General features: G+C 34.4%; 1 protein-coding gene across 1 annotated transcript; it reads right to left on the bottom strand.

Moving 5' to 3' along the window:
* Positions 1–3,151: 3,151 nt before the first annotated feature.
* Positions 3,152–14,201, bottom strand: LOC104109151 (NAD-dependent protein deacylase SRT2). The gene is made up of 11 exons (XM_009618370.4): positions 14,016–14,201; positions 13,340–13,382; positions 13,008–13,242; positions 10,406–10,471; positions 9,618–9,663; positions 7,530–7,690; positions 7,326–7,455; positions 6,338–6,499; positions 4,489–4,616; positions 3,877–3,976; positions 3,152–3,611 (listed from the first exon to the last, which is right to left on the bottom strand). Exons 1-11 carry the CDS (start codon positions 14,055–14,057, stop codon positions 3,561–3,563), a joined length of 1,164 nt encoding a protein of 387 aa, XP_009616665.1. The 5' UTR covers positions 14,058–14,201; the 3' UTR covers positions 3,152–3,560.
* Positions 14,202–15,014: the final 813 nt, after the last annotated feature.

The raw sequence follows: 15,014 nt of genomic DNA, 5'->3' as shown, positions 1-15,014 counted from the left end.
TGCAAAATGTGAGTACAAGCCAATACCTCCAAAGCACAAATATTGACATCTCTAGATAAAACTAAAGCCAGTCACCAAATATACCCTACCCATAAAAAAGCAAATTCAACAACCAGTAAAATAAAATGAACTTGGTCATTATTATATCTGTCTGAAAAGGACAAACGAGACCACTCGTGCGCTGCCCACCTCAATACAGTCAAAGGATATTAGAAGAATATTAAACTAGTTTGCTCATGGGTCAAAACTTTAACTAGTTTCATTCTACTATCTTCTTATTACACCATGACTTACGTAAAACTCGAGTACTAAGAGTTCGTTGGGTTTAAAGAAGTTATACAAAAATTAATTATATTGGAATTAATTATATTGAGATTAATTATGTTGAGATTAGTTAAGTATTAGGAGTATTATTTTTATTGATTGTTTGGTATGTTGTATTAATTCTAGTATTGTTAATTTTATCGTTTTATCTTAGGATAACTTATTATGGGATTACTATTCCAGCATCTTACAGGTATAGTTATCCCGGTACTATTTTTAATTATGAGATAGTTTATCCTGGGATTAGTAACTAAATCAAGAGATAAGATGGTAATAAATTTTTAATCCATAATTATTTCTACTTATCCATCATACCTAACGACCCTTAAGTGTGATCTGTTTTTATTTTTGTTCTTTTTTTTACTTTCTCCCTATTCTTTTTTTGGTAATTACAAAATATTATTTATCAATTGCAAAATATGTACAAGCTATAGCCAACTAAACTTGGATATAGTCCCAAGTAGTAGCAGATATTCAAACTACAACTCCTTATCAACTATACACCCAAGACATTATAAGGATAAAAATTTGAAATTCTTAGCCCAAGACTAGTTAATTTTGGCTTCAAACTTCCTCTAAACACTGCTTCTTGAATTATCAAAAGTACGAGTATTTCAGGACATCTCTGTTTAGCTTGGAAAACTCTCAAATTTCGTTCTTGCCAGATAGTAAATATAGCTTGAAAAACTCTCAATATAGAAGCGTCGGACCACAAGGGTCTATTGTAGCGGCGAAGCCACATGCACCCACGGGGTGTCAACCGACACCCTTTCGTTAGAAAATTACACTGTTTAGCTCGGTAATTTTTTTTAAAATATGTATATATACTATACAATGACACCCCTTGACTTCTTGGTGAATTTATTTCTTATATTTTGACTCCCCTTAATGAAAATCCTGACTCCGCCACTGGTCTATTGTACGCAACTTTACTCTGTATTTTTGGAAGAAGCTATTTTCATGGCTTGAAGCCGTGACCTTCAGGTCACACGACAACAACTTTACCACTTACTCTGAGAGAACACACAAGGGAAAAATAGATGATTAACAGTTTCAAGACAGACTCCACAAATATTCGTATTTATGTCAAGTTATTTGAATAGGTATAAAGTTTAAAAAAAAAATTGATACTAGTGATTTTAGAAATGCTACGACATTTCGTTGGCTATACATTCATGTCACTAATGAAAAAAATAAAAAATTTAAACTTGAAATTATTTCTCATTATAAAAATATATAATATTTTTTAAAATATATTAAAAATGAAAAAAAATATTAGTACCTAAAATGGAACAGATGAAGTACCATGAGAATTGATTTTCTGATTTTCTCTAGATAAAACAAACCCAGAAAAAGCAAATTTAACAACCAATAAAATTAAATGAAATTGGTCAAATCTAAAAAAGGACAAGCAGGTGCTAAAACCTGGCAAAGGACAATGAATTCAAAAGGCTAATAACCCTTTGACTAGAAATTAAAGCACTTTAGGCCACCAAGCAAGAAATTTAAAATAAAATAAAAAAACTAAAAACTGCTGAATTTTTCCATTTTCATAAGACAGCTCAGATGATGTGAAGTGTTGACCACATTATTACGTGCTCCATGAGATTATGTTTGTGGACCCCACCCCTCGAAGCTTCTTATTGCTAAAATGGTTTGGGTAATATGTTTATAAAAAAATAAATAAAAAAAGATATTTCGAGTTCTAAATCTGGTATCATAACGAGGGAAAACAAAAATAAATCAGAAATACCTGATTTACAATTGGTAAATAAAAATAACACTATTTCAAAAGTAATCGAATTTAGTTATTTTGTTTATGTAAAGATAAAATCTGAATAAAAACATGCTTGATAATCCGGAAAAATTTCAGCATAATATGATGAAATTCGAATTTTTTTACATATGAAATTCTAGCATAATCAGGGGCGGACCTAGCGTATACTCTGCGGGTTCAATTGAACCCATAACTTTTGATGCGGAGTAAAAATTTATATGTAAAAATTTATTAAAATTGCAAAAATTAGTTGAGATGAACCCATAACTTTAAAATATAATGGGTTCAATGCTAAAAAAATTTAAAAGTTGAACCTACAGGATTTAAATCCTGGATCCGCCTCTGAGCATAATGTGCTGGAATTTCATAATATGTTGGAATTCCTATATAATCTGTTGAAAGTTTATACGCATAAGCTCCATAATCCAGCATATTATGCTGAAACTTTCCATGTGATAGAGTTCCAACATAATATGCTGAAAGTTTATACGCAGGAGCTCCATACTCTCGCATATTACGCTGGAACTTTCCGTGTTTCAATAAAATAGTAGTTATTTTTTAATGACTTTACAAACGCGGACTATTTTTCAATTAACAGTCCAAAAACTTACTAAACGGTACTATTTTCACCATAATGAGTCCTACATGGCTGCCTGAATTAATTGAGCTAGTTGATTTCGATTACCAAATAATTAAAAAAATACACACAGAAACGGTAATTTGACATTCGACTTCGTCCACATAAAAGCTTATAGAAGCAGAAACCTTAAAAGTGCAAGGGACCATCATAAGATTAGACAATTCCACAGTATGAACTTTAGAATAATGGAGAAAAAATATGGTGAAGGAATAGATGAGGACTCAGTGATTTAATGGTTAAATTTCCTTTTGATCTTCAAAAGGAATAGTAGTTTAGTAAATAAAATTACGTCATGCAAAAATTAATTCTCTTGTTTTTCTTCTCTGTAGCTTTTTACCCAAAAGCAGAAAACTACTTCAACAGGAATCATAATTTTGGGTTAAAAGATATTGTTTTCAATATTCCAAAGCTTGGCGAAAGATCTATGAGTTGATCTTATAAAAGAAATCGGTATTCAACTTGGTTCATATAGAATCCTAACTATACAAGCAGAAACCTTTAAAGATTTGCTAATTCCAAGCAATATCGTTTGTGCTCGACTTTCAGCTTCAATTCACTAATAAGGAAAGCCCAATATCCATTTCTAAATAGTCGAACTGTGTTGAAATACAGATATGTCTACACGTAAAGGTGCCAATCGATCGAGTGTGTGGGGGTATTTGAGCAGTTCATTTTTAAGAGCTACAACAAAATCAAGGTGGTAGTGATTGCGCAACACGTTAAATGCAGTAAGCTTGCATGTCCCAGCCAAGTGAACAATCCGTTGCAGCAACTGATGAGCAAGAATTGGATACTAATAACACAGTTCTGTATCTGGAACTAGAGAGCAGGGATACTCAAGGATCCAACATTAAGCAATCTTGGAAGTATCTGCACCGCACACCATAATAATTGTAAAAGCTACAGTTCCATTGGCGTTGCATTGCAAAAATAAATGCGAGGATGGCTAAAGAGAAAACTAGAACTTCCTATATTCCATATTGGGGGAATTCACTTAGCTCATTTTCCCTTTTTTACTTTCTTGGCGATATTTAGATATAGTATTTTGTATATCAGACTAGTGTAATTCCCACAGTATGGTATTTGGAAGTTCGAGTTCCCCATCTTGTTTTTCTCTTGCTATACAAAAACTAACCTCTCCAACTCGAGCATTAATTTTCAAAGGTACAAGATCGTCAGCTCGTGTCACCCCAATATTTACAATTGCAGTCGCAGCGCCTGCCTCGTGCGCAGCTCTGTGCAAAGCAATTTAATGGATTATTCTCCTGGTGTTGATATAAGTTACCCAAAACAGGGGGAAGTGAAAAAAAAACACCAACAGAAAGATGGATGTCATGATGCTGAAAATCAAACAGTTTTATGCTAAGAGAGAAAAGATGTTAAGTTTCCTAAACCATCAGAAATCCTTTTGAAAAGGACAAAAGAAAATAAACCAGAAAGGTCCACTCTCACAAATGGGACCCTCAGGTTACGCACCGCAATCCCAGTCGAAAACTTATGCTTGCTCTGGGACCAATTCATGAATTACGCACTTAGACAAGAACCAAATGAGCAAACAAGGTAAAACTTTTCAAGTACACCAGAGCTTTCTTTAAAAGAATGTAAGAATGAACCAATGCATTTCTTATGGGACCAATTCATGAATGACGCACTTAGACAAGAACCAATGAGCAAACAAGGTAAAACTTTCCAAGTAGACTAGAGCTTCTTTTAAAAGAATGGAAGAATGAACCAATGCATTTCTTACTTGATAAGCCGGAAAGCAGACATGGTCATCATAGATGAACCAAGTACAAGGAAGGCATCACATCCCTTTGCAGCTTCCATGGCAGCATCAGCTCTAGCTTTAGGGACATTATCCCCAAAGAAGACAACCTGCAATTATACCAGATCAATGACAATACCAATATACTACTACCGGTACAGCCATAAATTTAGTGGAAAATTAATTAATCAAATAACCATTTATAAAATTGCTAGGCAAAGGTGGATTGGTGTTTTTCTTCCTTTTCTTAATGCACTTTTAGAAGTTAACTATTCCATTGACTAGATATCGTAATAAGTAGCAGAAACTTTAAACAAACTATTAAAAATAACAAGGAACTTTTAGCATTCTGGTATCCTAAAGCGCAATTGAGTTTGAAGTTTCCTAGGTGTGAACTGCAAGATCAAACCTACCTTCTAACATGCAGAGCTATAATCAGCATGGAGCAAGAATTGATATATGTTATAAGCCGGACTAACACTGGTACTACTTAACATCAATTATTTTGTGATAGTTCAAGATAACCTCTTGAAGTAGCTTCAGGGATTATTCATGTATGCTTTACAGTATCTTGAAGTTGTAGTATATATGTTTATATTAACCAATAGGAACCGTGACATAAAACAGGGGAATCGTATTATCTAACATTCATCTTATGCATCTGCATTGACATATATAATCTGGTCAGACCTGAAAACAATGATAATTTGCTTCTGCTCTCTCATACATTTGTATTTGTCTCTCCTTCACGGGCCTCTGATTTATTGTCAACCAAATAATCTCTCTATTTATATTTCTGATCCCTGCCATTCTGCTCATATTTTTAACATACAGTGGGAAGATACCATCGAATTATATCCTTAAAGATGGCGCCTTGAAACTGGCTGAACCATAAAGTTGGTAGGGAAGTTTTTACATAGTAGACTGTCAATGCAAGAGATTAACCTTTTAAATGTTGCTATAATATTTAGTTATATTATGAGCAAGTTGTAATATGGAGAGGATGTTCAGAGGTCGCCGAGGAAGGGGCAATGGTATATCAATTCCATAAGCAGTTGCTTAAATGCACATTGGGCTTCTGTCCAAACAATACCTCTCTCCAGTTATATTGAGCTGCTTCTGGGACTTCCATCTCACTTATGGAGAAATGAAGTACATTCACTGATGTTCAGCAACTGAAGCACCGTAGATGATGTATAAAGTGACAACTAAAGTTTTTCAAAAATCAACTTTTGGCAGTTGTGGGGATATCTCCTTTCTATACATATGAGTTTCATTTTAAATCAGCAGACTAATTACTTGACTTTTTCCTATTGAGATTTTTCCAATGTAAGAATGGGAAAACCATTATTATTTGAACTTCTTTCCTATGGTATTGTGTGTATAATTATTGGCACTTCTTAGAATTTTGAAATCTCTACCTATAGGCTGTTCTTGTTCTCCATGGTGCAAGGCTCGTTGTTCAATTCCAGAATATTCTTCTAACATATTCGTAATAACAAGGGAGGTTTTCATCTTATGCAATTTGCTGAAATGCTACATTCGCCTAATCAGTGTCGTATTTAGCAATAGGTTCATAAGTTCAACAAAACTCAGTGCTTCAGAACTCGTTCTATCAACATAGAACCTACATCTAAATTCTGGATTCACACTTAATTGGTTTTAGTTATATGTTTAACCTTTTTTAGTAGGAGGGTGATCACAACTTGTAGACAGTGAGGGTATACCTAGTTTAAGCTCCAGTAGAAAAAAAAACATAAAGAAAGAGAAAAGAGAGGCTGCTCCAAGTTCATACAGACTAGTGCGTCTCATATGTAGAAAAAACACTTACGTCAGGTTTGAGAACTCCTTGGCACCTCTCACAATCAGGAATGTAGAAATCCTCCTCCCAGAATTTCTCATCGATCTCAATATCCCCATCAGGCCTTTGCTTCATACCAAAGCTCTCGTCTGATCGGCTGTCATAATCCAAACTTTCGATAGCTGCTGCCCACTGCAGTACTATAACTTCTCCAATTCAGTTTATGCCAACGGACCAAAACAGTGAATAGATTATGCCCAATCAATTGAAGTATGAACAACACATATAGAAACACCTAAGAAAGCTTAGAAAACGAGCACTAAATAAGGTCTAGATTCACCAACGTGCCTTGACACATGAAACAATTAGTGGAAAAGTCATTGTGACAATGAAATCAATAACATTCTACACGCCAAAATTTGGCGGCCAAAGTATCCATCATTTTCTTTTTGCCGGGCAAGTATAAGCGGTGTTATTACAAGCCATCCCTTTGTCACTTAAAGCGAGGAAGATATGCGAAGTAAGAGGATATTGCTTCGTGGATGAGCACTTCAAACAATGACGGACAAAGTGCTCTCAACGAGAAGTGAGCAGCATTTCAAATTTCAACTTTGGGATTTGGATTTATATATTAGTTATGTTAATTTCCATATGATCACTACATTGCTAAATTCATATATGTTTGGTTCGGTAAACCATGCACTTCACTTCAAAGAGGCGCACGCTTCACTTCACACTTTTCGCTTCAAGCCCCATGGACCTTGTCTTTTTTTTGTGTGTGCTTTTTGCTTTTAACAACACCAAGTATATGAAAAGCATATCGATGTCTACAGGACTTATAGGACCTGTGCCTATTAGCATAAGTGCCCCGTGGAACAGTGCTGAAACCAATTTCGCTCTCATCTTTCATCAAGTCAAATTCACATAACTCAAATCAATAGTTAGCAAGTGATTTCAATATCGTGTATGGGCTTATATGAGCATTAGTAGATTAATAGGATAATTGAACAAAGATAACCTTAGGATTTTGAGCCTTCACTTGATCTTGAAACAGTTCTCGAGGTAGAGTAAAACCACAATTTGTACAGGCAACAATGTAGACGGTCCCATGCAATTCAAGTGGATTGCTGCCAGCCCGATGATGCAGCCTGAGAGGAAATGTAATAAGTTAGTGTTAAAAGGCTCATAAAATCAAAGATAAACGAAAAGATGAGCCAACCACCTGTCCACATTCTGTGTAATCATAAAACTTATATGGCCTGCTTTCTCAAGAGATGATAGAGCTATATGACCTGTACTAGGTTGAGCTGCAGTGAAACGTCTCCAGCCAGCATAACTCCGTGTCCAATAACGCCTTCGAGCCTTGCTTGATCGGAGAAACTCCTGCAATAGGAAACAATGAAAAATTTAATCAGAAAATATGAAATGTCTGCAGTGTAGATAAACAAGTGCAATGTGAGAAAATGTTACTTGAAGGAAGACCAAATAGAAGCTAACACTGCAAATGTAAGAGGAAACTGACAACTTTTCTCGCACCCAAGGATATGGCTTAGCAGCAAATAAATTGGGATAAAATCATGGAAGACCAAGGCTCAAATCTCAGAGTTACCCGGTACATGTGTTGGTGGGAAGTAGCACCTACCGGGTGGAATAGCTAAGAGAGCGCGTGCTGACCCAGACTGATTTTTTTTTATTTTTAAAAAAGCTGAAAACTTTTTCTAAATCCTGTCAGGAAGATGAAGAATTAAGCTTTTGAAAATCCTGTGAAGAACAGGAGGATTAAAGAAAAACTGATTTCGGAGTGATAACTGGCATATAATATGCGATGAAGCATCTTTTGACTGCACCGATTAAGTAGATGCTGACACAAGAAAGTTATAAACTACAAAAGAGTGTAAAATTTTAACTTCAGAAAATCCAGGGACAAAAAGGACAGTATGTAAAGTCGCATTTCAGTTCATGTACTATCTACTTAATTTTCTTTTGAGGCTATTGTTTTTACCAAGTCTATGATTGCACACACTGACACTCACATCTTTAGGCAAATTATGCATGCATGGATTAACTTAAGGAACAAGGAAATACATAAACTGCATGAATAAATAAGAAAAAGGAGAAGAAACAGCATTTGACAAGTCGAGGAAGGATGCTAAAAAATGTAGAGTCATTATGGCAGTGAAGAAGAATGATCAGATTTAAGGAAGGAGATGAGATCAAACTACTGTTCGGTGGTTCCTAGAATGGCTGTTTAAACAAATAGAAGAAGCCATGCTAGTTCAATAACAGATTGAGAAATTTGTGAGAGGCATCAAATAAACAGGGTAATGAGATGGGGAAGGAAATCTATCGAAAAAATCATCAGAAACTGGAAGAAGATCATGAACTGTAGAAGCTTGAAAATTCAACATATTACTTAGCCAGATAAAAAAAAATTAAACAGTTTGAAGGATGGTTGCTCCAAATTTTTTATTCTTTGGGCATAAGTTGGATTTATTTTTTATCCTTTTCGGTTTCACAAGAACAACAACAACAACAACAACAACAACAACAATAAAAAACCCAGTGAAATCCCACAAGTGGGGTTTGGGGAGGGTAAAGTTTATGCAGACCTTACCCCTACCTTATGACGATAGAGAGACTATTTCTGGAAGACCCTCGGCTCAAGAGAAGTGATTTCGGTTTCACGAGAAAAAAGATGAAATGCATAGAATTACAATAAGATAGGTTGAAAGGGAGGAGCGCTGCTACATGAATATTATGCTAAAGTCATGTTCAATAAAAAATATTACAATATAGGAGTGAATATTGGGGATCCAAAGGCCTCTAATGAAGTATATGTAAGGTTAGATGATCTGTTTTTTGTAGGAAAAAATATCTCATTACCAAGTAGATTGCCAGTTCCCTTCCAGTTCAATTAATGCAATTCTTTAATTGAAAACTTCTTGTCCTCTAGCAACTCCTTATAACTCTAGTAGACAAATCTCTTTTGCAAGAAAAAGTATATGCATACATGTTTAGAGAAGACCAAAACCTAAATTCATGTAGGATTTGTTGTGGAGAAGATATATATATATATAGAACTAAACACAGTAGAATTTATTGCCTGATCATGCTAAATTATTTTCAAGCTTTTCGAGCAAACATATTATATGCACAGCTTCTCTTTTGCAACTGCAGCCGCTTTTTTTCTACCTTCAGGATCAGACTGTTGCATTTTTTCCCTCTGTAAGTTATGGGAGAAATGGTATTTATGACGCCAAAAATAACACTTTAATGAAACCAAGAATCACAGCACATGCCTTTAGATCACCTGATGGGTAATTGGTTTGAAACCAGTACTATATGCTCCATTTGGGCTGCCAAGAAAAGAGGGAAAAGCATTACCAGTTGCTAAATTATAAGTATTACTTAACTAACCATACAAATAAGTTCGAGCCCCAATATAAAATCTCGAAGCAGCACAAAGCTGTAATACCAAAATTCCCCACTCCATCTTTAACCTCAATCAAGACGTACCACCCTATAAAAACAGGCCAAGAGTGCAGACAAAACAGAATAAATAAATTTATGTTTCACAATACTTTAATGCATTGTTTCGAACAGGATATCTAGCCTGCACTTTCAGAATTAATCCTTACTTCATGCAATTTAGCTAAATGCTCAACACCGGAAAAATTGGCTTTTTAATATTCATATCAATCTGGATGTGTCTTTTGTTCTTCTCTTTAATGAAGCACCAGAGGAGTCGTTCAGATATGATGATAACCAAGACAGTAAAACATTTTATGAAATCACTCAAAGCAATCAGAGCCTCAAAAGCCAAGCCGGAGATCATAATGACAAAGAAAATCAATTTAAAGTATTACTGCACCAAATAGCATACAAACTAAAGATCGAAAACTTTCTTCTCTTTAGAGCAAAATGTGACTCCTTTTAAAGAGATGTAACTCAGATAGCATAAGAGTAAAGCATTGACAACTTTATTTTCTTTTCAGTAAATGTGTTCCCTTTTTAAAAAAATGTAACTCAGATGACCAACTTCAGAGAATGATCAAACTTTCAAGCACATTGCGCCTGCTCATCTAATTATTGACTAACCTCCTGTAATCCGGAATTCCACTCTCTGTGCTCATGCCAGCTCCCGTCAATACAACAAGCTTGGTACTACAAAAACAATGGAATAAAACTCGCCAGCAATTGATTTGGTGTAATAGATGTTATCTTTTGCAGTAGAAAACACATCAGAAAGAAAGTATTTTAAAACTCATGTGCAGCTAAAGGGACACCCAAGTTGACCTAGGATAATCAAGTATTCTCCAGCACAATAAAAGTAGCTAAACATCCACTTTTTGTACTTATAATCCGTGTCACACCTCCTTTTTTCGAAGATAGGGGTTTTTTACAATTAAAGTGACATTATTCGAAATAAGATTATTTATTTAATTCGAATCGCCACTTGGAATAATTATGATGGTGTCCCAAGTCACCGGTTTATTTTAAAATCCCAAATCGAGGAAATTGACTCTACTTATGGTCCGCGAACACAGAAGACCGGCTAAGGAATTCTGTTAACCCGGGAGAAGGTGTGAGGCACTACCGAGTTCCGTGGTTTTAGTTTTAGCACGGTCGCTTGACAATTAATATTTGGCTTAATTATCTAATATTATTGCGTGTTTATGAACCTTTTATGCATTGCTGCTTTTATACCGCTTTTATTTATTTTGAGCCATTTTCAGTATTTATGGAATTTATTTGAACAAGTCGCGATGTCGCGCACTTGTTGTTTTTGTACATATTGCAAATCACGTCACGTGAAACGTACCCGCGATTTACAACATGTTTATTTTATTACTTCTAAGTTGTAGGTCGAGTCACGCGAACGTGCACTTCGAATTTGGAGTTGCGTATCACGGCTATGCCACGGGAATCATACCCATAGCCATGATAATTTATTTTATTAATCGCGCCTAAAGCAAACTACGATTGTTCATGAATAATTTTCCTAAACTACTTGAGATTTGTTGTGAGGCTAAGAATTTATGAAATCATTAGGGAAGAGATGGTATGAATTGATTATCAACCTTATTGAAGATACGGTATTGGAACTTATCAATTATGTACTAAAGACTTGCTAATTATTTTTATTTTTTAACCATAGAAGACAATTCTTAGTAGGGCAACTTTGAACAATCATACAACAACATCCAATTAACACGAAATCAACCAGCAGAATATCCTTAATTTGACAAATCACAATGGCCTACCTAGATAACATATAGACTTGACCAAACCAAACTAAAACAGAATAGTGCTCACATGATTAATGGAGCTTACCTTAAAATCAAATCAATAAATATCATGCCAACAAACTGAATTTATGAGTATCTATATCAATGTAGTCTAGCAATAAGTGAAATGTGACTCTATTCCAACAAATAAGCAAATCAAGAGTAAGGGATCGTGTAGCTAAACGAGACCAAAATGCTAAAACATGAATATGCTGTGATATTTTTACACCTTTGAACAAATCATCTTAGTGAATATGAACACCAATCAAATAGTAAACACATCAATAAAATCAGCCAAGTGAAACTCAAATATTCTGTAAAGGAAAGGAATGGACCTTTAGAGGCTGAAATATTTTAGATATAAGAACTTCTTGGGATGTCGAGTACAAGAACATCCGGCAACAACGATTTGAACAGAACAAAAAACTAAAACAGGGGCCTTCAAACCGAGCAGAACTAATCGGCACCTCGAAAGCGACCTTGGCTAATCCTCAATTGCTGGAGCTATTTTGGAATTGGTGTTTTTTGTGAGAAAGGGCTGCTTTAATAGCATTTTTCAGGTGATTTATTGTTTTTAAGGAGGGATTTTGGAAGCTGCTTTTAGCTGCTTTTTGTGGGAGTTTAATGGAGTTTTGTAGCTAAAGTTGGTGTTTTCTCGGGTCTGTTGCAGTGGCGGATTTGGTGCGTTTTTGCTGGATTTTCGTTGGGTTTGAGCTCCTGTTTTGGACTGATTTTCACTGGAGTTTGGTGAAGGATTTGAGCTCGTTTTGGGGCTACTTGGTTATGGGATTTGAGCTGGAGTTTTCAGGTTACTCCCATGGCCAGAAATGGACCTTTAGTGGTGGTTTTGAGGGGGTGAAGCTGCTGTCTTTTGAGGGAGATAGAGGTGTTTTCATTTATAATGTGAGTGAGAGTGTGAATTGGAAAGCAAAAATAAAAAGTGTGTGAGCATGTGAGTGACGTGAGTGGAGGGAATATTTTGAGTAAGACAAAGTTCGTTACTAAATTTATATCCATTTGTGCCAAAAAGTGCTTTTTTTTCTTCTTTTTTTTCTTTTAAAAGGATAATAAATAAAAGGAAAATTAATATTCTTACATACTCAATATTTATTTGTTTAGAACCTCTAACTTAGAAAATACACTAAAGTAAATAAGAAATATATTCTTGGAAACTTTTCTTTCTTTTCTACAAAAGTTAAAGCTATTACTCTAAAAATTCGACACTCTCTTCTCTTTTTTTGCGATTTTCTAATTTTCTTAAGTAAAACCTACAAAAAGTGAAACAAAAGCTAAAATCAAGATTAAACTTTAAAACTATTTAAATACTAAAAAAACAGTAAATAATCAATTATGATAAAAAATTAAGTGCTCAAAATCCCCCCCCCCCAAAAAACGAGAAGTACAATTCCTACCTCCTATCAAAGAATTCATACAAACTGTCCACATCTTTCATGCTAGGGGGATCCGAATAAGGAACCTTCTTTTTGTGACTCAAAAAATTCGAAGGGGAATTATCTTTACAATCTGATGAGATCTTTGGAAATGTTATTCTTGCTGTTGTTTGCACAAACTTAACATATCCCTCAAAGGGAATGAACTTTTTTACTCCACTAAACCATTTCCTCATTGGGATATTCAAATGATTAGCTGTAAACAAGAAAACAAATTGTTAGAAAATCAGAGCCAGCTAATCAAGTTAGTACAATATATATTACAAACTTGCTATTCCTGAACAAAGACTTACCTGCCAAATCTAAGCCCAGCAAATCTCTTTTATTCTTTAAGCCCTGCCCATTCAGTTCACACACATTATCACCATAGTTTTATTAGAAAACAGCATCAGCAACAACAACAACAACGCATCCATCCCAACCAAGTTCCGGTCGGTTATATGAATCCTCACTAACCACGTTACTCCATTTAAACTCGTCTCATTCCAATACTAGGCAAATAAAAAGTAATAAAGTTTTATATATTTTCTTTTTGCACCCAAGGATGTAGCTTAGTGGTCAATTAAGTGGGTGGAGAATTATGAAGTCTAGCAGGTTAGTTCTTCTCATCTGTCTAAGCTTTAGTGGACAAAGTTAGCTGGTGTACCCGATGGAATTAGTCGAGGTGCGCCCAAGCTAGAATAACACCGTTATCAAAAAGAAAAAATTGAAGTTCTGTATATTTTCTAAACATATAAATCTCTGGAAGGTTATAACTCTATAAGTATCACCAAACATTAATCATGTTAAAGGCAACCACAATAAAGAATATTTGGTCCTAACATCAGATAAAATTAGCTACTGATATTAACAAACTGTGCTGGAATTTTAGCATCATCAAGGATAATTGGAATTACCGGAAAATAAGATAAAACATAAATTTCACGAAAATGACATAGAGATTTGGGAATGAAGATTATAATAACTTACAGAAATTGAGGGTTCGCAACAAAGTCGAAGAGACATGGACATGGATATGGCCAATTCGAACAATTTGTGTTTGAGATGTGCTCTCAGTCTCAAGTCCCTTTTTTTAGCTCACGTTCGAACATTGAGCGTATTGTCTTCCACGTAGCACAACTCTCCACCGCTCAGAACTGAAATTAAGTGAGGTTTTCAATAGCTTCTTTGCAACATGTTTTGACGGTTGTTTTGTATTGCATCCGATTGTTATTTTGATTGTTAATTAAATTTAATTATATCGTATCGTTAAATATATTGTTACGTAACGACAAAATGTGTCACTTTATATAACGATCGATTTGGTATGGTCACGTCGTTACCTTATTTTTTTTCTCAATCTCACCCTTCATTATTATTAAATAATTTTATTTTATCATTTACCCTACCTTTTTATATACCGTATTATAATTTTTTTTTATAATATTACAAGTTTATTCTTCATATTGCTGGTTGTGATATTATAAAACGACGTCAAATGGCACAATATATCCAAATATTATATTTATCAAACGATACAGTACAATACAATACAATACAATACGATACATTACCAAACGATACGTAACAACCATCTAAACAATGCATTAGTAGTGTACCAAAGGGAGGTACCAAATTAGCTTTTGGATCCATTTGATTTTTTGTGTCTTAATTTAAGTGGGACAAATAAAGAAAGTAGAGAGTTGTGACTTGTGATCTTAATAAATTAAAAGAAGTATACAATGTGTTTAGAAATTAGCATTTGAATATTGTGGTGTTAGATACGACAGGTGAGATGTTAGAATAAAATAATTATTACATATAAAAATTAATATTTTTAACACACTAAAAGGCAACGTAAGACATAAAAATAAAAACAAAATTTTATATTATTTTCCAGAAACCTAATTATATTGATTTGTAGTACTTTTTATGTAATTTTTAAATATATAAATTTTAATTTTAATTTTTAAAAAATTTATAGTACTT

The sequence above is a fragment of the Nicotiana tomentosiformis genome, chromosome 4 (assembly GCF_000390325.3).
Source record: "Nicotiana tomentosiformis chromosome 4, ASM39032v3, whole genome shotgun sequence".
Taxonomy (NCBI): Eukaryota; Viridiplantae; Streptophyta; class Magnoliopsida; order Solanales; family Solanaceae; genus Nicotiana; species Nicotiana tomentosiformis.
The sequence above is the reverse complement of the archived record's forward strand: the minus strand, read 5'-3'. Positions and strand labels throughout refer to the sequence as shown.